The 25,235-nt window shown below is 36.3% G+C and overlaps 8 protein-coding genes across 11 annotated transcripts; 7 read left to right on the top strand and 1 right to left on the bottom strand.

Moving 5' to 3' along the window:
* Positions 1-354: 354 nt before the first annotated feature.
* LOC135798379 (cytochrome P450 9e2-like) lies at positions 355-2,896 on the top strand. Its single transcript, XM_065311210.1, has 2 exons — positions 355-659; positions 733-2,896. Exons 1-2 carry the CDS (start codon positions 460-462, stop codon positions 2,120-2,122), a joined length of 1,590 nt encoding a protein of 529 aa, XP_065167282.1. The 5' UTR covers positions 355-459; the 3' UTR covers positions 2,123-2,896.
* Positions 2,780-7,741, top strand: LOC135799692 (uncharacterized). The gene is made up of 5 exons (XM_065312885.1): positions 2,780-3,210; positions 3,271-3,766; positions 3,828-4,718; positions 5,600-5,811; positions 6,287-7,741. Exons 1-5 carry the CDS (start codon positions 3,011-3,013, stop codon positions 7,680-7,682), a joined length of 3,195 nt encoding a protein of 1,064 aa, XP_065168957.1. The 5' UTR covers positions 2,780-3,010; the 3' UTR covers positions 7,683-7,741.
* A 651-nt stretch (positions 7,742-8,392) lies between these two features.
* LOC135799693 (uncharacterized) lies at positions 8,393-12,493 on the top strand. The gene is given in 6 exon segments (XM_065312886.1): positions 8,393-8,685; positions 8,744-9,229; positions 9,231-10,134; positions 10,651-10,859; positions 10,924-11,419; positions 11,476-12,493. Coding segments are annotated over 6 exon segments (3,189 nt in total). The 5' UTR covers positions 8,393-8,485; the 3' UTR covers positions 12,370-12,493.
* A 147-nt stretch (positions 12,494-12,640) lies between these two features.
* Positions 12,641-15,368, top strand: LOC135798378 (cytochrome P450 9e2-like). 2 transcript variants are annotated; one of them, XM_065311209.1, is made up of 3 exons: positions 12,641-12,869; positions 13,220-13,438; positions 13,914-15,368. In XM_065311209.1, the coding sequence occupies exons 2-3, from the start codon at positions 13,239-13,241 to the stop codon at positions 15,307-15,309; spliced, it is 1,596 nt and encodes a 531-aa protein (XP_065167281.1). In that variant the 5' UTR covers positions 12,641-12,869; positions 13,220-13,238; the 3' UTR covers positions 15,310-15,368. The 2 variants fall into 2 exon arrangements, with proteins under 2 accessions (XP_065167281.1, XP_065167280.1); XM_065311208.1 differs by lacking the exon at positions 12,641-12,869 and adding an exon at positions 12,925-13,086.
* A 670-nt stretch (positions 15,369-16,038) lies between these two features.
* Positions 16,039-17,778, top strand: LOC135799821 (cytochrome P450 9e2-like). Its single transcript, XM_065313033.1, has 2 exons — positions 16,039-16,312; positions 16,371-17,778. The coding sequence occupies exons 1-2, from the start codon at positions 16,113-16,115 to the stop codon at positions 17,761-17,763; spliced, it is 1,593 nt and encodes a 530-aa protein (XP_065169105.1). The 5' UTR covers positions 16,039-16,112; the 3' UTR covers positions 17,764-17,778.
* A 113-nt stretch (positions 17,779-17,891) lies between these two features.
* LOC135799819 (cytochrome P450 9e2-like) lies at positions 17,892-19,992 on the top strand. Its single transcript, XM_065313029.1, has 3 exons — positions 17,892-18,301; positions 18,363-18,858; positions 18,915-19,992. The coding sequence occupies exons 1-3, from the start codon at positions 18,102-18,104 to the stop codon at positions 19,815-19,817; spliced, it is 1,599 nt and encodes a 532-aa protein (XP_065169101.1). The 5' UTR covers positions 17,892-18,101; the 3' UTR covers positions 19,818-19,992.
* Positions 19,993-20,144: 152 nt separating this feature from the next.
* On the top strand, positions 20,145-22,326 carry LOC135799820 (cytochrome P450 9e2-like). Of its 3 annotated transcripts, none has more exons than XM_065313030.1 (4): positions 20,145-20,293; positions 20,356-20,566; positions 20,627-21,122; positions 21,182-22,326. In XM_065313030.1, the coding sequence occupies exons 2-4, from the start codon at positions 20,367-20,369 to the stop codon at positions 22,076-22,078; spliced, it is 1,593 nt and encodes a 530-aa protein (XP_065169102.1). In that variant the 5' UTR covers positions 20,145-20,293; positions 20,356-20,366; the 3' UTR covers positions 22,079-22,326. The 3 variants fall into 3 exon arrangements, with proteins under 3 accessions (XP_065169102.1, XP_065169104.1, XP_065169103.1); XM_065313032.1 differs by having other exon boundaries at positions 20,166-20,293; positions 20,344-20,566; XM_065313031.1 differs by lacking the exon at positions 20,145-20,293 and having other exon boundaries at positions 20,314-20,566.
* A 233-nt stretch (positions 22,327-22,559) lies between these two features.
* LOC135799818 (dynein intermediate chain 2, ciliary) lies at positions 22,560-25,188 on the bottom strand. The gene is made up of 7 exons (XM_065313028.1): positions 25,063-25,188; positions 24,692-25,001; positions 24,335-24,639; positions 23,816-24,278; positions 23,338-23,766; positions 22,826-23,288; positions 22,560-22,774 (listed from the first exon to the last, which is right to left on the bottom strand). Exons 1-7 carry the CDS (start codon positions 25,093-25,095, stop codon positions 22,585-22,587), a joined length of 2,193 nt encoding a protein of 730 aa, XP_065169100.1. The 5' UTR covers positions 25,096-25,188; the 3' UTR covers positions 22,560-22,584.
* Between the last annotated feature and the right edge of the window lie 47 nt (positions 25,189-25,235).

A 25,235-nucleotide genomic window follows, 5' to 3' on the forward strand; every position in this document is an offset into this window, starting at 1 on the left:
GATACAGGTAGAAAACCCTGATAACTGCAACCGGGCTCTTCTATACCTAGGTGTCAGCCGCAAATAGTGGTGGGGGTAGGCTACATGCTTACTCACGTGTAACAGCAAGAGCTGCGTAACTATTCCGCAAATCTCTCCCTATCCCTCTCCCTCCCACACTCTCTTTAGATAGGTATGCGCTTGCTCTCCTGTCAAGTGTAAACAGCATTACTCGTTTATACGTTACGTTACTCCTAAGTCATGATGAATTGATTTATCGCATTATCGGCTTATGACTTGCCAAACCAAATTAGACAAATATTCCACAACAAGCACTTGATACAAATATTACACTTTTTATCTAAATGAATAAGCAGTTCGTTAAAATCAGAAACCTTGTAAATAATAGTTGTATAAATATATAAATAAAATGACATTGGAGTCGAATATCAGTCTAAATTAATTTGAGCCACAAGCAACATGTTTTGGGTCATGGTGCTAGTGCTCTCCGCACTATACTTTTATTATTTTCTTTACAAACCACAACTTTATTGGTCTAAGAAAAATGTCAAACAGGGACCGCCTGTGCCTATCTTTGGGGATAACTTGAGACTGCTTTTTAAACGAGAGAGTTTCCGGGATATGGTTATACGTGTTTATAGCAGGTTTCAAAATGCTAGGTAAGTACAGCTATAATCATGAAAAACAATATGATTATTAATAATTATTATTGTTATAATTATTTGTGTTTAGATATTGTGGCTTGTATCAAACCACATTACCCACATTGATGATTAGAGATCCAAATTTGATCAAACAGCTGACCGTTAAAGATTTCGACCATTTTGTTGACCACCGAGCGCTTACACCCCAACATGTCGACCCGCTTTGGGGATACAACTTGTTCGCACTCACCGGTGATGATTGGAAGCAAATGCGGGCCACTCTCAGTCCCACGTTTACCTCCAGCAAAATGCGATCCATGTTTTTGTTGATGGAGAAATCCGCCAAGCAATTCGTAGACTTTTATTTGAATAAGAATCAAAAAGTGATTGATGTAGAACTCAAAGAGTCATTTTCACGTATTGCTAATGATGTAATTGCAAATTGTGCGTTTGGGTTAACTGTGGACTCTCTCAAAGATCCCAATAATGATTTCTACGTCAATGGTACGGATGCTACTAACTTCAACGGCCTATACAAAAATTTAGTCGTCTGGTTAAATACAATTTCTCCAAAAATCACCAGTGCTTTGAATCTACGCGTGTTTTCTAAACAAAGTACGGATTTCTTCAAGAAAATCGCTGATGATACCATCAAATACCGAGAAGAAAAGAATATCATCCGACCGGATGTAGTACACTTGTTAATGGAAGCACGTAAAGGTCGTTTAAGATATGATGAATCCAGTAAAACTCAAGACGCAGGTTTTGCTACTGTTGAAGAATCAGATTACGGAAAAATCCAAAGTACAAAAAAGATGGAATTCACTGATGTTGAGGTTGCCGCACAAATGTTTGTCTTCTTCTTCGGAGGTTTCGATACCATCTCCACCATGATGTCCTTCACCTGCTATGAATTAGCATTGAATCCTGAAATTCAAGCAAAACTCCGGCAGGAAATTGACGATGTTTACGAGAAAAACAAAGGAGAGTTAAGTTACGACATTCTGAATGGAATGAAGTATTTGGATATGACCATATCCGAAAGTCTCCGAATGCATCCTCCTGCTGTGTTCATTGATAGGTTATGCACCAAAGAGTATACCATTAAACCAGAACATCCCGATGAACACCCAGTGCATATCAAACCAGGTGATAACATCTGGATTCCAATGGTTGCTCTGCATTATGATGAGAAACACTATCAGAATCCTAATAAGTTTGATCCGGAACGCTTCTCAGACGAAAACAAAGACCTTATTAAACCATACACTTACCTACCATTTGGTTCTGGACCTAGGAACTGTATCGGGTCTAGATTTGCGTTAATGGAGGTGAAAACTTTGGTTTTTCATATTTTGAGGAACTTTGAATTGACTGTGATTGATAAATCTACTGTTCCATTGAAATTGGTTAAAGGAACCATCAGTAGTGTTGTTGAAGGTGGATTCTGGATTGGGATGAAAAAAAGAACTATTTAATCACTAAACTTATTAAATAAATTATAGTTAATAAAAAGTCCTGATGTTTGTTACACTTTCACGCCAAAACTACTTAACCGATCATCATGAAAATTTGTACACATATTCTTAGTGGTCCCCGAATGGTTATAGGCTACTTTCTATTTAATAAAAAAATATTTTTTAAATAAAATAAAGAAATTGTTTAGCCAATAATACTTCTGCATCTGGCTATTGGACTACTTTAACGCCATCTAGCATTCCAGCAATGAAGCTCAAACCTAAGTACTATAGTACCATCACACTGTATTATCACACTGTATTACCGACAGCTACGTCAACATCAAATCCAATTGACTACACTATGGAGACTGTACACTATACTTCCATAGACTATACTTTCAGCCATTTTAAACTTCCCGCCATTCTACTTCATTGTTACTTCTTCTGTGACTACAGACGCCTACAGAAGCAACTTATTTTAGATATTCGCGAGCGAAGCCGTGGGTTAAAGCTAGTAGTTAATAATATTTACTATTTGTACAAAATATTTTGAAGGTTACGGTTTAAAGTTTTGGCTTCGGAGCAAAATTGACCTCAGTTAGTGATATATCTAGATATATTCTTGACCTTCCAGTCACTCAAAGTAAGGCGCACAAATTTATATCGCAAATTTACTAAAATTAGTCTTAGTTGCGAATGAGATACAGAACTGTGAACATCAATTCTATTTTATTTCTACAAATTGTGCAACATATTAAATTTAATAAAAGAAAAAGTGTTTTGTTTCGCCAATTGTTTCGATTGATGGTGCAATTCATCATTAGATAAGATAAAAATAAATAAATTGGGTATAAAAGTGACCCTCGGCTGAATGATCATCATAAGTGGACAGAATAATCCGACAAAATGTTTTGGGTGCTAGCTTTAGTAGCAGGGACCCTTTTTTTCTATTACTTTTTGATTAAACCTCAACAATATTGGACTAGGAGACATGTCAAACAAGGTATGCCTATTCCTCTGTTGGGAGACAATTTTTGGAGCTTTTTCCAACGTGAAGCTCTAACTGAAATGGTTCAAAGGATTTACAACCGCAGCAAAGGTGAAAGGTACCAAAATTTTCACTTATTTACAAAAATTAAAAAATATTTAAAAACAAAATTATTTAGATATTGTGGTGTGTATCAAACAACAATACCAACTCTAATGCTGCGTGATCCCGAATTGATCAAACAAATAACCGTCAAAGATTTCGACCATTTTGTTGATCATCGCTCCTTTGTACCGGAGAGTATAGATCCAGTATGGACGAAGAACTTATTCGCTTTAAAAGGTGACATATGGCGCGAAATGCGATCAACCTTGAGTCCAACATTCACCTCCAGCAAAATGCGTTCAATGTTTGTGTTAATGGAGAAAGCCGCACAGCAATACGTCGACTTTTATTTGAATAAAAAACAAGATGTTATTGAACTTGAACTTAAAGACTCCTTCACACGTTTTGCTAATGATGTTATAGCAACGTGTGCTTTCGGAGTCGGAGTTGACTCATTGAAAGACCCAGAAAATGAATTTTATATCAAAGGAAAAGAAGTCACAGATAATCGAGGAATGTGGAAGAGTATTAAATTCCTGATGAATTTTATTGCTCCTAAAGTTGCCTATGTAGGTATTTCTAAAATTTGATAAATTAACAAAAAAAATTAAAATTTTGAAATTTTTACAGTATTTTAAGCTGAGCATGTTTTCGGAAGATGTTACACACTTTTTCAAAAAACTCATCCGTGACACAGTCAAATTACGTGAAGAAAACAACATTGTCCGACCGGATATGATCAATTTATTAATGGAGGCACGCAAAGGTCGTTTGCAATACGAAGAATCCAATGAAAAACAAGACGCTGGTTTCGCAACCGTTGAAGAATCCGAAGTGGGCAGGAAAAAACCAACAAAAGTCCTAGAAATGTCCGAATCCGAAATGGCCGCACAAGTTTTAATCTTTTTCTTTGCTGGTTTTGACACAATTTCCACAATGACATCATTTATGTGTTATGAATTAGCTGTGCATCCAGAAGTTCAAGAAAAACTCCGCCAGGAAATTGATAAAACCTTCGAGGCTAACAACGGAAAACTAACCTATGATGTCCTCAACAAAATGACTTACATGGACATGGTTGTCTCCGAAAGTATGCGTAAAGACACACCGGCATTCGCAGTTGATCGCGTCTGCACCAAATCTTACACCATTGAACCAACACGTCCTCATGAACACCCTGTACATCTTGTACCCGGTGATCTGATCTGGTTACCACTGGCCGCCATTCATCACGATCCGGAATATTATCCCAATCCATCTAAATTTGATCCCGAACGCTTTTCGGAAGAAAACAAACACTTAATTAAACCATACACTTACTTACCATTTGGTTCTGGACCCAGGAATTGTATTGGTTCTAGATTTGCATTGATGGAAAGCAAAACGTTGATTTTTCATATTTTACGTAAATTCGAACTGGTTGTTATCAAGAAAACTACAATTCCGTTGAAATTAACAAAGGCACAATTCAATCCGGGTATTGAAGGAGGTTGTTGGGTCGGTTTCAAACGCAGAGACAATTAATAATAATATTTTTCGATAATTACACGCGCAAACAAGTTTTTTTTTGTTAAAATTATCTGAAGGTTTTTGCCAAACAGCTTTGTCATCATGAATTGTTGAATAACACTAATGTGATTGAAATGACGCAATAAAAACATGTATCAAATTTGTTTATTTGACACGAACACACCGAGTACTATATTTAGCAATATTGCGGAGATTAAAATTACTCGCCAACGCGTCTAGACTTTAAAAACTCTACTTGTGTATTAATCAATTACCATTTCGGTAATAACCTTGAAAAGCATACAGAACCCTAAAATTTCTTGCATAATATTTTGCAAACCGTAGAAACTCATCGAGAATATTTCGAGAAGGTGCAGTTGTTTGCCAGGAATTACACCTTCCACCATTTTGTGTGGTTCTTTGCCCTCGTTACACAAAACGCGTTTGCGTTAAATACATTCGCCAACGGAGTTTCTGACTCATTCAACAAGTGTTATTAGTGAAGTGAAGCAATAGTCTCGCTAGTTTAATTCAATGTAAGTACCCACCGACATTTTGTTACAGTATATTCGTGTTTGTAACCATGGCAACAGTAATTACATATTCTACTACGCATTACAAGCTAAAGTACATACATGGTCGTCTAAATTGTTGTTATTCTGAGTTGAGTGCTTGATGCTGACACATCTATCCACTTTAGTTGTTTTTTTTTCATCTAATTTTATGATATCACGATAATAATTGTACTATCAGGTATGTAGACTAGTTTATAATCACTAGGATTTGTTGTTTTATCAGATAGAGATTAATTTGATAAAGTTATGATTCATTTTGATTTGTTTTGCTTCTGGGTATAAATAAATGTGTTTATAATTAAATTTTACAGTTTGTGACAATTCATCACCATGATTTGGGCTTTGGTGATTGTGGCGGGTGCGTTGCTGTTCTATTACTTCCTCTTCCGGCCTCAGCAGTATTGGTCTGATAGAAATGTGAAGCAAGGAACACCAATTCCTATCCTAGGGGATAATTTTTGGACTATTACTGGGCAGGAAGCCATGATGGATACGGTCAAACGATTGTATAACCGTAACAAAGATCGTCGGTAAGTTTATAGATTAAATTTTTATTTTTTACTAGCTGTTGCCCGCTACTTCGTTCCGGCAGTGTTTAATAAAAATGTAATTCGTTTTTACTCTCTTGTTCTATACATACTTGTAGTAAGAGTCAATTCTATCAATAAGATTAGCAATTTTAATTTAAAGAAATTAATTATATAAAGTTTTGTCAATAATGCACTTCAGCGCGCCATCTCGAATTCAACTATTTAACTATAACTATGATTGCATCTCAATGTCAAATTTTATTCTATAGAAAAGAGCTGTTTTGAGGATTTTCCCGGCAATTATTCGAATTTTTCTCACCTTTTAAACCTTCCCTAGACCTCCACGAATAATTCAAGACCAAAATAAGATAAATCCGTTCAGCCGTTCTCGAGTTTTAGCGAGACTAACGAACAGCAATTCATTTTTATATATATAGATTAAATTTTATATTAAATAATGATATATTTTATATAGTTACACTGGTATGTACCAAATGACCTTGCCGACATTAATGATACGTGACCTGGACCTCATCAAGCAAATAACAGTAAAAGATTTCGACCATTTCGTGGACCACAGACAGTTCCAAGCTGAAGGTGCTGATCCCCTATGGACCAAAAATCTATTTTCTTTAAAAGGTGACGCATGGAGAGACATGCGTGCTACTTTGAGTCCTACCTTCACTTCGAGCAAAATGCGCGCCATGTTTGTTTTGATGGAGAAGGCCGCCCAGCAATACATTGACTTCTACCTACAGAAAAACAAAGATGTCCTTGACATTGAACTTAAAGACTCATTCACCCGTTTCGCTAATGATGTGATTGCTACATGCGCCTTTGGCATCACCGTTGATTCTCTAAAAGAACCGGAAAATGAATTTTATATGAATGGGAAAGAAGCTACCAACTTCGCAGGGTTGAAACAAACCATGAAATTCCTCTTGAATATCGCAGCTCCTAAGGTGGCACAACTTTTGAAGATTAGTTTGTTTACTCCTAAAGTTACACAGTTCTTCAAAGACCTAATACATGATACTGTAAAGATGCGTGAGGAACAAAACATCATCCGACCGGATATGATCAATTTACTAATGGAGGCCCGCAAAGGACGTCTTCAATATGAAGAATCCAGTGAAACCCAAGACTCAGGTTTTGCTACAGTTGAAGAATCTGATATTGGGAAGAAGGTTCAAGTGAAGAAGGCCCCAATGACTGAATTAGACATGGCCGCACAAGTCCTCATCTTCTTCTTCGCTGGTTTCGATACCATATCCACAATGATGTCTTTCCTTTGCTATGAACTAGCTGTTAACCCTGATGTTCAAGAGAAACTGCGTCAGGAAATCGATGGCACCTTAGAAGAAAACAAAGGCAAAATATCCTATGATGTCCTCAATAAAATGAAGTACATGGATATGGTCATCTCGGAAGGTATGCGTAAGAATTCCCCAGCGATTGCTGTTGATAGGGTTTGCACCAAAGCCTATACCATCAAACCGGAAAGACCTAATGAACAACCCGTGCATTTGAAACCCGGCGATGTTATCTGGTTGCCTATTGCTGGAATACATCATGATGAAGACCTGTATCCCAACCCATCTAAATTTGATCCAGAACGCTTTTCGGATGAAAACAAGGGCAATATTAATGCGTATGGGTACCTACCATTTGGTTCTGGACCTAGGAATTGTATTGGGTCAAGATTTGCGTTGATGGAATGCAAAACTTTGGTTTTTCATATTTTGAGGAACTTTGAATTGACTGTGATTGCTAAAACTACCATTCCAATGAAATTGGCTAAGCAACAGTTTAACCCTGCTATTGAAGGAGGGTTCTGGGTTGGATACAAACGCAGACAGAATGTTTCTTAGGAAATATTAAGTGATTTATAATTAATTATTAGAATAAACGTAGATATTTAGTGTTTAAATTTGTTTTATTTATTATTTACTAGCTTTAACCCGCGGCTTCGTTCGCGAATATCTAAAATAATGAAGTTTCTTCCGTACGCGTCTGTAGTCACAGAAGAAGTAACAATGAAGTAGAATGGCGGGAAGTTTAAAATGGCTGAAAGTATAGTCTATGGAAGTATAGTGTACAGTCTCCATAGTGTAGTCAATTGGATTTGATGTTGACGTAGCTGTCGGTAATACAGTGTGATAATACAGTGTGATGGTACTATAGTACTTAGGTTTGAGCTTCATTGCTGGAATGCTAGATGGCGTTAAAGTAGTCAAATAGCCAGATGCAAAGGTATTATTGGCTAAACAATTTCTTTATTTTATTTAAAAAATAATTTTTTTTATTAAATAGAAAGTAGCCTATAACCATTCGGGGACCACTAAGAATATGTGTACAAATTTTCATAATGATCGGTTAAGTAGTTTTTGCGTGAAAGTGTAACAAACATCAGGACTTTCGCATTTATAATATTAGTAGGGATGTATTCAGACAATTAGAGGACGTTTATTTGGCAAAGCAACGTCCACTGTACCTTGCCATGTGTTGGTAACCATAGCTACCGTCCATTACTATACAATTAACTTCAGGGTCACACTGAATTCGACTCCAACACGCTATTTATGTTATTGTGAATCAAACATTTGAAGCAGACACATCTCTACTCCTTAAATCAATTTTTTCATATAATTATTTACAAAAACAATTCAAAAACATGATTTGGTTATTGTTTACCGTGCTGTTCTGCTTAATATTTTATTATTACCTCTACAAACCTCAATTATACTGGAAAAAGAAAAATATAAAACAAGGAATACCAATTCCTATACTTGGTGACAATTTCAAAAGCATCACCGGACAGGAAGCCATGATTGAAATGGTCCAACGCCTATACAACCGTCACAGCGATGAGCGGTAAGACAAATTGCTCCAAATAAATTAAATAAACAGTATTAATAAGGTCAAGTTGTAGTTATGAAGGCATCTACCAAATGATGTTGCCTACGTTAATGCTGCGTGACCTGGACCTCATCAAGCAAGTGACAGTCAAGGACTTTGATCATTTCGTGGATCACCGACAATTCGTACCGGAAGGATCCGATCCATTATGGTCCAAAAACTTATTCTCATTGCAAGGTGACAAATGGCGTAACATGCGTGCGACATTGAGTCCCACCTTCACCTCGAGCAAAATGCGTGCGATGTTTGTTTTGATGGAGAAGGCCGCCCAGCAATACATTGACTTCTATCTACAGAAAAACAAAAATGTCCTTGACATTGAACTTAAAGACTCATTCACTCGATTTGCTAATGATGTAATAGCAAGTTGTGCGTTTGGTATCACCGTTGATTCTCTAACAGAACCGGAAAATGAGTTTTATTTGAAAGGTAAAGAAGCTACGAATTTCACTGGATTTGTACAAACGATAAAGTTTTTGGTTAATATGACAATGCCGAAAATTGCTCGGGTTTTTTAAACTCAGCGCGTTCAGTCCAGCAGTTTCTGAATTTTTTAGAAAATTGGTTCATGACACTTTGAAACTCCGTAAGGAACAAAATATTGTCCGTCCTGACATGATTAATTTATTAATAGAAGCACAGAAAGGTCAACTCCAATACGAAGAATCCAGTGAAAAACAAGACGCTGGTTTCGCAACTGTTGAAGAATCTGACATCGGAAAGAAAACACAAGTGCAGAAGACACCTATGACTGAATTAGACATGACAGCACAGGTTTTAATCTTTTTCTTTGCTGGTTTTGACAGTATTTCCACCATGATGTCATTTTTATGCTATGAACTTGCTGTCAATCCAGACATTCAAGAGAAACTACATCAGGAAATTGACGTAACCTATAAAAACAACAACGGGAAGCTAACCTATGATGTTTTAAACAAAATGAAGTACATGGACATGGTTATCTCTGAAGGTATGCGTAAGAACCCACCTGCAATTGCTATGGATAGAATTTGTACAAAACCTTACACTATCCAACCGGTAAATCAACATGAACATCCTTTGAACCTCAAAGTAGGCGATTGTCTATGGATACCAGTTGCTGGTATTCATCACGATGAGAAATATTATCCAAATCCTTCAAGGTTTGATCCAGAGCGATTTTCAGACGAAAACAAAGGGAATATTAATTTATATAGTTTTATTCCATTTGGTACAGGACCAAGGAATTGTATTGGGTCAAGATTTGCGCTGATGGAATGTAAGACTTTAATTTTTCATATTCTGAACAAATTTGAATTGATTGTCATTGATAAGACTCCGATTCCGATGAAATATGTTAAGAATCAATTCAATTCTGCTATTGAAGGTGGGTTTTGGGTTGGATACAAACGCAGAGACAATAAATAATGTCACATTGTATAATTACTATGTTTTTTGTGCAGTTAGATAACATTGACTCTTGCGAAACCAGTTAAGTGCTTAGCGCATGCGCTGTGTGACTAAGTGATTAATGAGCGCTCCCTCCCACTTCCACTCAGCGATTTCATAAAATACTTGACTTATTATTTCGTTTCACGCGAGTGTTACATGATTCCATCATAATAATAACGATTGACCTCAGTTAGTGATATATCTAGATATATTCTTGACCTTCCAGTCACTCAAAGTAAGGCGCACAAATTTATATCGCAAATTTACTAAAATTAGTCTTAGTTGCGAATGAGATACAGAACTGTGAACATCAATTCTATTTTATTTCTACAAATTGTGCAACATATTAAATTTAATAAAAGAAAAAGTGTTTTGTTTCGCCAATTGTTTCGATTGATGGTGCAATTCATCATTAGATAAGATAAAAATAAATAAATTGGGTATAAAAGTGACCCTCGGCTGAATGATCATCATAAGTGGACAGAATAATCCGACAAAATGTTTTGGGTGCTAGCTTTAGTAGCAGGGACCCTTTTTTTCTATTACTTTTTGATTAAACCTCAACAATATTGGACTAGGAGACATGTCAAACAAGGTATGCCTATTCCTCTGTTGGGAGACAATTTTTGGAGCTTTTTCCAACGTGAAGCTCTAACTGAAATGGTTCAAAGGATTTACAACCGCAGCAAAGGTGAAAGGTACCAAAATTTTCACTTATTTACAAAAATTAAAAAAATATTTAAAAAAACAAAAATTATTTAGATATTGTGGTGTGTATCAAACAACAATACCAACTCTAATGCTGCGTGATCCCGAATTGATCAAACAAATAACCGTCAAAGATTTCGACCATTTTGTTGATCATCGCTCCTTTGTACCGGAGAGTATAGATCCAGTATGGACGAAGAACTTATTCGCTTTAAAAGGTGACATATGGCGCGAAATGCGATCAACCTTGAGTCCAACATTCACCTCCAGCAAAATGCGTTCAATGTTTGTGTTAATGGAGAAAGCCGCACAGCAATACGTCGACTTTTATTTGAATAAAAAACAAGATGTTATTGAACTTGAACTTAAAGACTCCTTCACACGTTTTGCTAATGATGTTATAGCAACGTGTGCTTTTGGAGTCGGAGTTGACTCATTGAAAGATCCAGAAAATGAATTTTATATTAAAGGAAAAGAAGTCACAGACAATCGAGGAATGTGGAAGAGTATTAAATTCCTCATGAATTTTATTGCTCCTAAAGTTGCCTATGTACGTATTTCTAAAATTTGTAAATTTTCAAAAAAAAAATTCGAATTTTTTTACAGTATTTTAAGCTGAGCATGTTTTCGGAAGATGTTACACACTTTTTCAAAAAACTCATCCGTGACACAGTCAAATTACGTGAAGAAAACAACATTGTCCGACCGGATATGATCAATTTATTAATGGAGGCACGCAAAGGTCGTTTGCAATACGAAGAATCCAATGAAAAACAAGACGCTGGTTTCGCAACTGTTGAAGAATCCGAAGTGGGCAGGAAAAAACCAACCAAGGTCTTAGAAATGTCCGAATCTGAAATGGCCGCACAAGTTCTAATCTTTTTCTTCGCTGGTTTTGACACAATTTCCACAATGACATCATTTATGTGTTATGAATTAGCTGTCTATCCAGAAGTTCAAGAAAAACTCCGCCAGGAAATTGATAAAACTTTCGAAGCAAACAACGGAAAACTAACCTATGATGTCCTCAACAAAATGACTTACATGGACATGGTTGTCTCCGAAAGTATGCGTAAAGACACACCGGCATTCGCAGTTGATCGCGTCTGCACTAAATCTTACACCATTGAACCAACACGTCCTCATGAACACCCTGTACATCTTGTACCCGGTGATCTTATCTGGTTACCACTCGCCGCCATTCATCACGATCCGGAATATTATCCCAATCCATCAAAATTTGATCCCGAACGCTTTTCGGAAGAAAACAAACACTTAATTAAACCATACACTTACTTACCATTTGGTTCTGGACCAAGGAATTGTATTGGTTCGAGATTTGCACTCATGGAAAGCAAAACGTTGATTTTCCATATTCTGCGTAAATTTGAACTGGTTGTCATCAAGAAAACTACGATTCCGTTGAAATTAACAAAGGCACAATTCAATCCGGGTATTGAAGGAGGTTGTTGGGTCGGTTTCAAACGCCGAGACAATTAATAATAATATTTTTCGATAATTACACGCGCAAACAAGTTTTTTTTTGTTAAAATTATCTGAAGGTTTTTGCCAAACAGCTTTGTCATCATGTGATTGAAATGACGCAATAAAAACATGTATCAAATTTGTTTATTTGACACGAACACACCGAGTACTATATTTAGCAATATTGCGGAGATTAAAATTACTCGCCAACGCGTCTAGACTTTAAAAACTCTACTTGTGTATTAATCAATTACCATTTCGGTAATAACCTTGAAAAGCATACAGAACCCTAAAATTTCTTGCATAATATTTTGCAAACCGTAGAAACTCATCGAGAATATTTCGAGAAGGTGCAGTTGTTTGCCAGGAATTACACCTTCCACCATTTTGTGTGGTTCTTTGCCCTCGTTACACAAAACGCGTTTGCGTTAAATACATTCGCCAACGGAGTTTCTGACTCATTCAACAAGTGTTATTAGTGAAGTGAAGCAATAGTCTCGCTAGTTTAATTCAATGTAAGTACCCACCGACATTTTGTTACAGTATATTCGTGTTTGTAACCATGGCAACAGTAATTACATATTCTACTACGCATTACAAGCTAAAGTACATACATGGTCGTCTAAATTGTTGTTATTCTGAGTTGAGTGCTTGATGCTGACACATCTATCCACTTTAGTTGTTTTTTTTTCATCTAATTTTATGATATCACGATAATAATTGTACTATCAGGTATGTAGACTAGTTTATAATCACTAGGATTTGTTGTTTTATCAGATAGAGATTAATTTGATAAAGTTATGATTCATTTTGATTTGTTTTGCTTCTGGGTATAAATAAATGTGTTTATAATTAAATTTTACAGTTTGTGACAATTCATCACCATGATTTGGGCTTTGGTGATTGTGGCGGGTGCGTTGCTGTTCTATTACTTCCTCTTCCGGCCTCAGCAGTATTGGTCTGATAGAAATGTGAAGCAAGGAACACCAATTCCTATCCTAGGGGATAATTTTTGGACTATTACTGGGCAGGAAGCCATGATGGATACGGTCAAACGATTGTATAACCGTAACAAAGATCGTCGGTAAGTTTATAGATTAAATTTTTATTTTTTACTAGCTGTTGCCCGCTACTTCGTTCCGGCAGTGTTTAATAAAAATGTAATTCGTTTTTACTCTCTTGTTCTATACATACTTGTAGTAAGAGTCAATTCTATCAATAAGATTAGCAATTTTAATTTAAAGAAATTAATTATATAAAGTTTTGTCAATAATGCACTTCAGCGCGCCATCTCGAATTCAACTATTTAACTATAACTATGATTGCATCTCAATGTCAAATTTTATTCTATAGAAAAGAGCTGTTTTGAGGATTTTCCCGGCAATTATTCGAATTTTTCTCACCTTTTAAACCTTCCCTAGACCTCCACGAATAATTCAAGACCAAAATAAGATAAATCCGTTCAGCCGTTCTCGAGTTTTAGCGAGACTAACGAACAGCAATTCATTTTTATATATATAGATTAAATTTTATATTAAATAATGATATATTTTATATAGTTACACTGGTATGTACCAAATGACCTTGCCGACATTAATGATACGTGACCTGGACCTCATCAAGCAAATAACAGTAAAAGATTTCGACCATTTCGTGGACCACAGACAGTTCCAAGCTGAAGGTGCTGATCCCCTATGGACCAAAAATCTATTTTCTTTAAAAGGTGACGCATGGAGAGACATGCGTGCTACTTTGAGTCCTACCTTCACTTCGAGCAAAATGCGCGCCATGTTTGTTTTGATGGAGAAGGCCGCCCAGCAATACATTGACTTCTACCTACAGAAAAACAAAGATGTCCTTGACATTGAACTTAAAGACTCATTCACCCGTTTCGCTAATGATGTGATTGCTACATGCGCCTTTGGCATCACCGTTGATTCTCTAAAAGAACCGGAAAATGAATTTTATATGAATGGGAAAGAAGCTACCAACTTCGCAGGGTTGAAACAAACCATGAAATTCCTCTTGAATATCGCAGCTCCTAAGGTGGCACAACTTTTGAAGATTAGTTTGTTTACTCCTAAAGTTACACAGTTCTTCAAAGACCTAATACATGATACTGTAAAGATGCGTGAGGAACAAAACATCATCCGACCGGATATGATCAATTTACTAATGGAGGCCCGCAAAGGACGTCTTCAATATGAAGAATCCAGTGAAACCCAAGACTCAGGTTTTGCTACAGTTGAAGAATCTGATATTGGGAAGAAGGTTCAAGTGAAGAAGGCCCCAATGACTGAATTAGACATGGCCGCACAAGTCCTCATCTTCTTCTTCGCTGGTTTCGATACCATATCCACAATGATGTCTTTCCTTTGCTATGAACTAGCTGTTAACCCTGATGTTCAAGAGAAACTGCGTCAGGAAATCGATGGCACCTTAGAAGAAAACAAAGGCAAAATATCCTATGATGTCCTCAATAAAATGAAGTACATGGATATGGTCATCTCGGAAGGTATGCGTAAGAATTCCCCAGCGATTGCTGTTGATAGGGTTTGCACCAAAGCCTATACCATCAAACCGGAAAGACCTAATGAACAACCCGTGCATTTGAAACCCGGCGATGTTATCTGGTTGCCTATTGCTGGAATACATCATGATGAAGACCTGTATCCCAACCCATCTAAATTTGATCCAGAACGCTTTTCGGATGAAAACAAGGGCAATATTAATGCGTATGGGTACCTACCATTTGGTTCTGGACCTAGGAATTGTATTGGGTCAAGATTTGCGTTGATGGAATGCAAAACTTTGGTTTTTCATATTTTGAGGAACTTTGAATTGACTGTGATTGCTAAAACTACCATTCCAATGAAATTGGCTAAGCAACAGTTTAACCCTGCTATTGAAGGAGGGTTCTGGGTTGGATACAAACGCAGACAGAATGTTTCTTAGGAAATATTAAGTGATTTATAATTAATTATTAGAATAAACGTAGATATTTAGTGTTTAAATTTGTTTTATTTATTATTTACTAGCTTTAACCCGCGGCTTCGTTCGCGAATATCTAAAATAATGAAGTTTCTTCCGTACGCGTCTGTAGTCACAGAAGAAGTAACAATGAAGTAGAATGGCGGGAAGTTTAAAATGGCTGAAAGTATAGTCTATGGAAGTATAGTGTACAGTCTCCATAGTGTAGTCAATTGGATTTGATGTTGACGTAGCTGTCGGTAATACAGTGTGATAATACAGTGTGATGGTACTAAAGTACTTAGGTTTGAGCTTCATTGCTGGAATGCTAGATGGCGTTAAAGTAGTCAAATAGCCAGATGCAGAGGTATTATTGGCTAAACAATTTCTTTATTTTATTTAAAAAATAATTTGTTTTATTAAATAGAAAGTAGCCTATAACCATTCTGGCACCACTAAGAATATGTGTACAAATTTTCATGATGATCTGTTAAGTAGTTTTTGCGTGAAAGTGTAACAAACATCAAGACTTTCGCATTTATAATATTAGTAGGGATGTATTCAGACAATTAGAGGACGTTTATTTGGTAAAGTAAAGTCCACTGTACCTTCCCATGTGTTTGTAACCATAGCTACCGTCCATTAACATACAATTATGTTCAGGGTCACACTGAATCCGACTCCAACACGCTATTTTTGTTAATGTGAATCAAACATTTGAAGCAGACACATCTCCTCTCGTTAAAACAGTTTTTTCACATAATTATTTACAAAAACAGTTAAAAATCATGATTTGGTTATTGTTTATTGTGCTGCTCTGCTTAATATTTTATTATTACCTCTACAAACCTCAATTATACTGGAAAGAAAAACACATAAAACAAGGAATACCAATTCCAATACTAGGTGACAATTTCAAAAGCATCACCGGACAGGAAGCCATGATTGAAATGGTCCAACGCCTATACAACCGCCACAGCAATGAACGGTAAGACAAATTGCTCCAAATAAATTAAGTAAACAGTGTTAATAAGGTCAAGTTGTAGTTATGAAGGCATTTACCAAATGATGTTGCCTACGTTAATGCTGCGTGACCTGGACCTCATCAAGCAAGTGACAGTCAAGGACTTTGATCATTTCGTCGATCACAGACAATTCGTACCGGAAGGATCCGATCCATTATGGTCCAAAAACTTATTCTCATTGCAAGGTGACAAATGGCGTAACATGCGTGCGACATTGAGTCCCACCTTCACCTCGAGCAAAATGCGTGCGATGTTTGTTTTGATGGAGAAGGCCGCCCAGCAATACATTGACTTCTATCTACAGAAAAACAAAAATGTCCTTGACATTGAACTTAAAGACTCATTCACTCGATTTGCTAATGATGTAATAGCAAGTTGTGCGTTTGGTATCACCGTTGATTCTCTAACAGAACCGGAAAATGAGTTTTATTTGAAAGGTAAAGAAGCTACGAATTTCACTGGATTTGTACAAACGATAAAGTTTTTGGTTAATATGACAATGCCGAAAATTGCTCGGGTTTTTAAACTCAGCGCGTTCAGTCCAGCAGTTTCTGAATTTTTTAGAAAATTGGTTCATGACACTTTGAAACTCCGTAAGGAACAAAATATTGTCCGTCCTGACATGATTAATTTATTAATAGAAGCACAGAAAGGTCAACTCCAATACGAAGAATCCAGTGAAAAACAAGACGCTGGTTTCGCAACTGTTGAAGAATCTGACATCGGAAAGAAAACACAAGTGCAGAAGACACCTATGACTGAATTAGACATGACAGCACAGGTTTTAATCTTTTTCTTTGCTGGTTTTGACAGTATTTCCACCATGATGTCATTTTTATGCTATGAACTTGCTGTCAATCCAGACATTCAAGAGAAACTACATCAGGAAATTGACGTAACCTATAAAAACAACAACGGGAAGCTAACCTATGATGTTTTAAACAAAATGAAGTACATGGACATGGTTATCTCTGAAGGTATGCGTAAGAACCCACCTGCAATTGCTATGGATAGAATTTGTACAAAACCTTACACTATCCAACCGGTAAATCAACATGAACATCCTTTGAACCTCAAAGTAGGCGATTGTCTATGGATACCAGTAGCTGGTATTCATCACGATGAGAAGTATTATCCGAACCCTTCTAAGTTTGATCCAGAGCGATTTTCAGACGAAAACAAAGAAAATATTAATTTATATAGTTTTATCCCGTTTGGTACTGGACCACGGAATTGTATTGGGTCTAGATTTGCGCTGATGGAATGTAAGACTTTAATCTTTCATATTCTGAACAATTTTGAATTGATTGTTATTGATAAGACTCCAATTCCGATGAAATATGTTAAGAATCAATTCAATTCTGCTATTGAAGGTGGGTTTTGGGTTGGATACAAACGCAGAGACAATAAATAATGTCACATTGTATAATTACTGTTTTTTATTTAGTTAGATAACATTGACTATTGCGAAACCAGTTAAGTGCTTAGCGCATGCGCTGTGTGACTAAGTGGTTAATGAGCGCTCCCTACCACTTCCACTCAGAGATTTCATAAAATACTTGACTTATTATTTCGTTTCACGCGAGTGTTACATGATTCCATCATAATAATAACGATTTCTCAACCAATTTGTTGTTATTCCGACTCGAGAGCTAGCGGAGATCACACACAATAAAAACCTTGATAAAAATTTATTAATAAATTGAATTTATTGATATTAAATTTGATTGATAGTAGAATCTACGCATTAAAATGTTGTGGGTGTTGGGAATTGCGGCAGCTGTGTTATTTTTCTATTATTTCCTGTATAAACCTCAATTATATTGGAAAGAAAAAAATGTCAGCCAAGGACCACCCGTACCCATACTAGGAGACAACTGGAAAAATGTTCTCGGGCAGGAGGCTATGATGGAAATGCTCAAACGTATTTATAATCGTCATAAAAATGATCGGTAAGTCAAAAAATTCAAAATTAAATTTTTTCGAAATAAATTTTATTATTTAATTAATTAGTTATGCTGGTTTCTATCAAACAACAATGCCTTCACTTATGATACGTGATCCTGAATTGATCAAACAAATAACCATCAAAGATTTTGATCATTTCGTTGATCACAGGCTATTTGCGCCTGAAAACGTTGAACCTATCTGGACGAAGAATTTATTCTCATTGAAAGGTGATACTTGGAGAGATATGCGTGCAACTTTAAGTCCTACTTTCACAGCGAGCAAAATGCGATCAATGTTTGTGTTGATGGAGAAATCTGGCCAGCAATACGTTGATTTCTACTTGAAACAAAACAAAAACGTGATTGAATTGGAATTGAAAGATTCATTCACTCGTTTTGCTAATGATGTGATTGCAAATTGTGCTTTTGGCGTCAAAGTTGATTCATTAAAAGAACCGGAAAATGAGTTCTATATGAAAGGAAAAGCTGCAACCAACTTTTCAGGATTCGTCAAGCAAATGAAGTTTTTATTAAGCATGATGTCACCTAAACTCTCAGCTGTAAGTAAACTCATAAAAAATTATTCAAAAAATTAAATTTTTAAAAAATTTTACAGTGTCTTGGGTTAAGTATATTTGAATCCAACGTCACGCAATTCTTCCAAAGTCTTATTCATGATACAGTCAAAATGCGTGAGGAACAAAACATCATCCGACCGGATATGATCAATTTACTAATGGAGGCACGTAAAGGACGTCTTCACTATGAAGAATCCACTGAAAAACAAGACGCTGGTTTTGCAACTGTTGAAGAATCCGATATTGGAAAAGTAGGAGTCAATCAAAAACTAGCAATGACCGAAAGTGACATGGCCGCCCAAGTCCTCATCTTTTTCTTCGCTGGTTTCGAAACAATTTCCACCATGATGTCTTTCATGTGTTATGAATTAGCCCTACATCCGGAAATTCAAGAAAAACTTCATCAGGAAATTGACTTAACCTATAAAAATAACAACGGGAAGCTAACCTATGACGTTTTAAACAAAATGAAGTATATGGACATGGTCATCTCGGAGAGTATGCGTAAAAACCCCGCAGCTGTCATGACAGATAGAATTTGCACCAAAGCCTATACCATTCAACCTGAACTACCACATGAAACACCTTTGAAAGTTAACGTTGGTGATTTGATTATCATTCCTGTTGTTGGTATACATAACGATGAGAAACTGTATCCCAATCCGGATAAATTTGATCCCGAGCGTTTCTCTGACGAGAACAAAGACCTTATTAAACCTTATACTTACTTACCATTTGGTGTTGGACCTAGGAATTGTATTGGGTCTAGATTTGCGTTGATGGAATGTAAGACCTTGATTTTCCATATTCTGAGCAACTTTGAATTGACTGTCATTGAGAAAACTACTGTTCCAATGAAGATTTCTAAGAAATCGCTTAATCCAGCGATTGAAGGTGGTTGTTGGGTTGGTTTCAAACGCAGAGAAAATCTTGTGCGTTAATATTAATCATAATTATAAAAAAGAAATTTTAGAACAGAAAAAAAGAGGTTAGATAACTACTTAAGTATCTATTCATAACAAGTGAAAGTTCACATTTGATTTCTGTATGACGTATGTAACATATAACCTTGGATGGATAAACATAAATAAATAAATTTAGTTTTACCAAAAACAATCTTTTTGAAGGACATTTTTTGCATTTTAACAATAACCAAACAATTCCCAGCAATTTTTTGCTAGTGGCAATCAACGAGTAGTCTCCCACGTGATTCTAAATTATAGGTTTCATGTGGGAGGTACCAGCTCATTCAATACGAGTACATACCAACAAGTTTTATTATTAGTATTATTATTCAGTCGTGTGCACGTACATTTGAAGTGCGCAAATGTTTTGAGTCTGAATCACCGCAAATGATTTTTGCAATTCACCTCAATAATTACTAAGCATTGATTAAAAATTTACTGATAGTGTTCAAGTGGGTACTTATAGTGATAATAGTTTGGTATAAATGTATTGCTTGGAAAGCGTTTATTTCAGTTCAAATCATCATGTTGTGGGTTTTGGCACTGGGCGCATTCGCGCTTTTCTTTTATTATTACCTCTACAAACCTCAGCTGCATTGGACAGAAAGACATGTGAAGCAAGGACCACCCGTACCCATTCTGGGTGAGAACTGGAGGAATCTTCTTGGTAAGGAGTCAATGATGGAGATGTTTCATCGGATGTACAACCGATTTAAAGATGAACGGTATGATTCATTATTTTGCAAAAAAAAAACATTTTTACATTTTTTGTTTAATATCTTTAGATATGTTGGTGTGTACCAAATGACGATGCCATCTTTAATGTTGCGTGACCCGGACCTCATCAAACAAATAACCATCAAGGATTTTGATCATTTCGTAGATCACAGACAATTTGCGCAAGAAAACGTTGAACCCATTTGGACTAAGAACTTGTTTGCGTTGAAAGGCGACACCTGGAGGGATATGCGTGCAACTTTAAGTCCCACCTTCACTTCAAGCAAAATGCGCGCCATGTTTGTTTTGATGGAGAAATCTGCTCAGCAATACGTCGATTTTTATTTAAAAAAGAACCAAAAAGTTGTTGATTTGGAACTGAAGGACTCTTTTACACGTTTTGCTAATGATGTGATTGCAAACTGTGCGTTTGGAGTTAAAGTTGATTCTTTAAAAGATCCAGAAAATGATTTCTACGTCAATGGAAGAACTGTGACCAATTTTAGTGGAGTTTTTCAAAATATAAAGTTATTGTTGAATGTGTTAGCACCAAAACTGTGTAGTGTAAGTAAATGGACATTATTTATTTTATAAACAGAGATTAATATTAGTTTTTGTTACAGTTGTTGGGATTAAGCCTCTTTCCAGATTCTGTGACCAGGTTCTTCCAGGAAATGGTACATGACACAGTCAAAACTCGCGAAGAACAAAACATCATCAGACCTGACATGATCAATTTATTAATGGAGGCCCGCAAAGGCCGTCTTCAATATGACGAAGCCCCCGAACACAAAGACGCTGGTTTTGCATCAGTTGAAGAATCTGATATTGGAAAAACCGGCCCGAACCAAAAACTAGCATTGACCGAAGATGAAATGGCCGCACAAGTCCTCATCTTCTTCTTTGCTGGTTTTGAAACAATTTCCACCATGATGTCCTTCATGTGTTACGAATTAGCTATCAATCCCGATGTTCAAGAAAAACTGCGTCAAGAAATAGATGATACCTTCGAAGAAACCAAAGGAAAACTAACCTATGACATCTTAAACAAAATGAAGTACATGGATATGGTTGTCTGTGAAAGCCTTCGTAAGCATGCACCAGCAGTAGCCATTGATAGAGTTTGTACAAAACCATACACAATCCAACCGGTATTACCCCATGAACATCCGGTACACCTAAAAGTCGGCGATGTTGTTTGGTTGCCTATCGCTGGCATTCATCACAATGAAAAGTATCATCCAAATCCATCCAAATTCGATCCGGAACGATTCTCTGAAGAAAACAAGAAGAATATTTATCCATACAGTTATATTCCATTTGGTTCTGGACCTAGAAATTGTATTGGGTCTAGATTTGCTCTGATGGAAGTAAAGACTTTAATATTTCATATTCTGAGCAAATTTGAATTGACTGTCATTGATAAAACTACAATTCCGTTGAAATATTCCATTAAACAAATCAATCCTGCGATTGAAGGTGGATGTTGGGTTGGATTCAAACGCAGAGAAAATATTTAAAACAATTTTTGTGTAAAAAAACGTAGAATTTTATTTAACAATGATCAAAGTACTTGTAATATCTTGATTGACAGAAATAACCAATGGTTCCCTGACAACAGCCAATAATTTATCCAGTTTCATGCATTGCAGTGTAAATTGATCCAAATGTTGTTGTTTCTTTGGTGCCTTGCACGGAATACGTAAATTTGGTGATAATTTCAACGATGTAACACAACCCCTACAAAATAAATACTACATAACCTCAATTATCAACTAATAATAACCTTACTTATCATCTCCAACAATAATAATCGGTAAATTATTATTAAAAGCAATCGTAGTCAATTTATACCTCTTCCTTGACACCACAGCTTGCATTTGAATTGACTGTCATTGATAAAACTACAATTCCGTTGAAGTATTCCATCAAACAAATCAATCCAGCGATTGAAGGCGGATGTTGGGTTGGATTCAAACGCAGAGAAAATATTTAAAACAATTTTTGTGTAAAAAAACATAGAATTTTATTTGACAATGATCAAAGTACTTGTAATATCTTGATTGACAGAAATAACCAATGGTTCCCTGACAACAGCCAATAATTTATCCAGTTTCATGCATTGCAGTGTAAATTGATCCAAATGTTGTTGTTTCTTTGGTGCCTTGCACGGAATACGTAAATTTGGTGATAATTTCAACGATGTAACACAACCCCTACAAAATAAACACTACATAACCTCAATTACCAACTAATATTAACCTTACTTATCGTCTCCAACAATAATAATCGGTAAATTATTATTAAACGCAATCGTAGTCAATTTATACCTCTTCTTTGACACCACAGCTTGCACACAAATCGGTTTATATTTGTTCATGTTTAAATCAAAGACATAAACTTTTCCCTCATAGGTAACAGCAGCAAAAACCGTTGAAGAATACGGTGCCCATTGGACATCCGAAATAACAGCTCCTAAATCAAACGAAAACAACGGATCCAACCTCCCATCTTCCCAAATTTTAATCCGCCAATCACCACTGCATGATATGAATATATCCGGATTAAAATAGTTGTAATTAATTTTGTACACAGGCAAATCATGCGCTTTATAAGTGAGCAAATACTGCGAGCTGTAGTTGACGCTACATTTATAAATGAAGCCTTCTTCCGTGCCTACTAAATACACATTGGGGTCTTTCGGATGCATAACCAAAGTTGTAGCACAGCCTGAAAAGTTTAAATTAATGATGCAATTTGATTCAATTAATTAAGAAACCTATTAGTGGAACAAAAGTTCCATCAGGTCCAGCGGCCGGCGGTGTATCCAGAATTAATTTGATGATGTGCGTGACAGCAAACTCGCTTTGCATAAGCACATAGTTCTTTACAACGCCATCGTTTGACACAGCGAAGAAGTTCAGTTCGCCATCTTGTAAATCCGGCAGCCATTTTACTGCCCAGACTATTCCCAAACATTTTGTTTTGTAGTTTTTTGTTTGATACGCGCAGAGTTTTGTGCTTGCTTGGATATTGTACACGGCGATGTTACCATCTGCTTGACCACATACCATCATGTATGGGTAGAAGCGATGGACGTCAGCGCACATGACAGCTGAGTCACAAACACAGATACTTTCAGGAAATGATGGGTTTTTGATGGTGTAGAGACAAATGTAGCCACCGACGCTTGGTTTTAGGAAGTCCACTGAAACTCCATTTTGTTTTTTATGGTAAAATATGGGTTTAATACTTACCTGAACCAAAACATGCTATAAACATGTCATAATACCAATTGTTCCACATTAGGTAGGTGACAGTGTATTCTTTGAGTTTATCATATTGATACTTCCATAATGGAAGGAGGGTACCTTCATTATCTCGGAATTCATCAGATGGGTCTTCCCAATACCTGTAGTCTTTAGCTATGTCATCGTAGGTGTTTAAATTGATCATACGTTCCAAGACTTTCCAACAATCAAATACTCTTAGTACAACTTCATCGCTGAATTCTTTACGGACAATAGCTTTGGGTTTTGGAGCTGGGTGGGGTTTGTGGGTACCACCACTTTCCTTGGCACGTTCTTTGCGTTCTCGTTCTCGTTCTTTTTCGCGTTCCTGTTCCTCGAAATCTTCTTGGTAAGCATCGTAGATGACCCATTGAAGGACCAGCCCTGAACAGTTAGCAGTTGGTGGTGGGACTGTTTGACTTTCTTGGTCCTACACACAGGAATTGATATTTTATAATAATAATGATGGTATTAATGTGGTAATACCCTATTTGGTGGTATTATTGATAGTCCTGCTCTTTCACAGAAGTTGAATTGATTCTTCAACTTCCCAGCGGGTTTTGCTGTGGTTTCCTCTTCATCATCACCACCTCCACCACCTGCAGCAGCATCTTCAGCATCACCTTCCCCTTCCTCTTCTTCCATACCCTCCAGTTTTTCTTCTTCTTCACCATCTAGGTCTGCTTCTTCTTCTTCACCTCCTTCATCTGCCAATGTGGGTTTGGTGGATTGTGCTGGTATGGGTTCTATGTCTTCATCATCTTGATGATCAATTGTCTCCAATAGACTCACTTAAATATTAAAATGTAAAAAGGCAAAATAATTAATTTTTAAATAAAATACAATCAAGTCCTTGTTCAATATATTGTTGTTTAGCTTCCTCTGAGGTCTTGTGCAGGTAACACCCTTGTTTGGCATAAACAACAACGTAGTTCTTTGGTTGTGGTACTTCTACAAAACACCCTTCATTATAACTAAATTCTACGATATGTTCGGGAGCCTGTGCGTTGGTGAGCACCAAATTCCTTGAGAGAATCTCTTTTAATTCTGCATCTGACAATTCCACTTGATCTTTGGGTTTGACCAATTGCTTAGATTTTTTCCATTCTTCTAAATCATCGTCGATATCCCTATGTATACTAAGCTTCTTTTTCTTTAATATAAATAGAAGAATTTAAAATTTAATTTTCAAAGTTTTAATCAATAAAACTTACTGCTTTTATTGTAACATCTTTTTTAGGCCCCATTTTGTGTATAAATAAAAATTATAAACGTTGACAGTGTTACCTTTAACTGTTTATTATTGAAATAGATAAATATTGATCAAATAAAGTATTACTATGGTGAAAACTTTATTGTTTTGTTGATTTGGTTGCCTACGTAAAAC

Source organism: Atheta coriaria, unplaced genomic scaffold (genome assembly GCF_025399875.1).
Source record: "Atheta coriaria isolate IRGN ID8LTWV9N9 unplaced genomic scaffold, Caltech_Dcor_3.1 hic_scaffold_9_pilon, whole genome shotgun sequence".
In the NCBI taxonomy this organism is placed as follows: domain Eukaryota; kingdom Metazoa; phylum Arthropoda; class Insecta; order Coleoptera; family Staphylinidae; genus Dalotia; species Dalotia coriaria.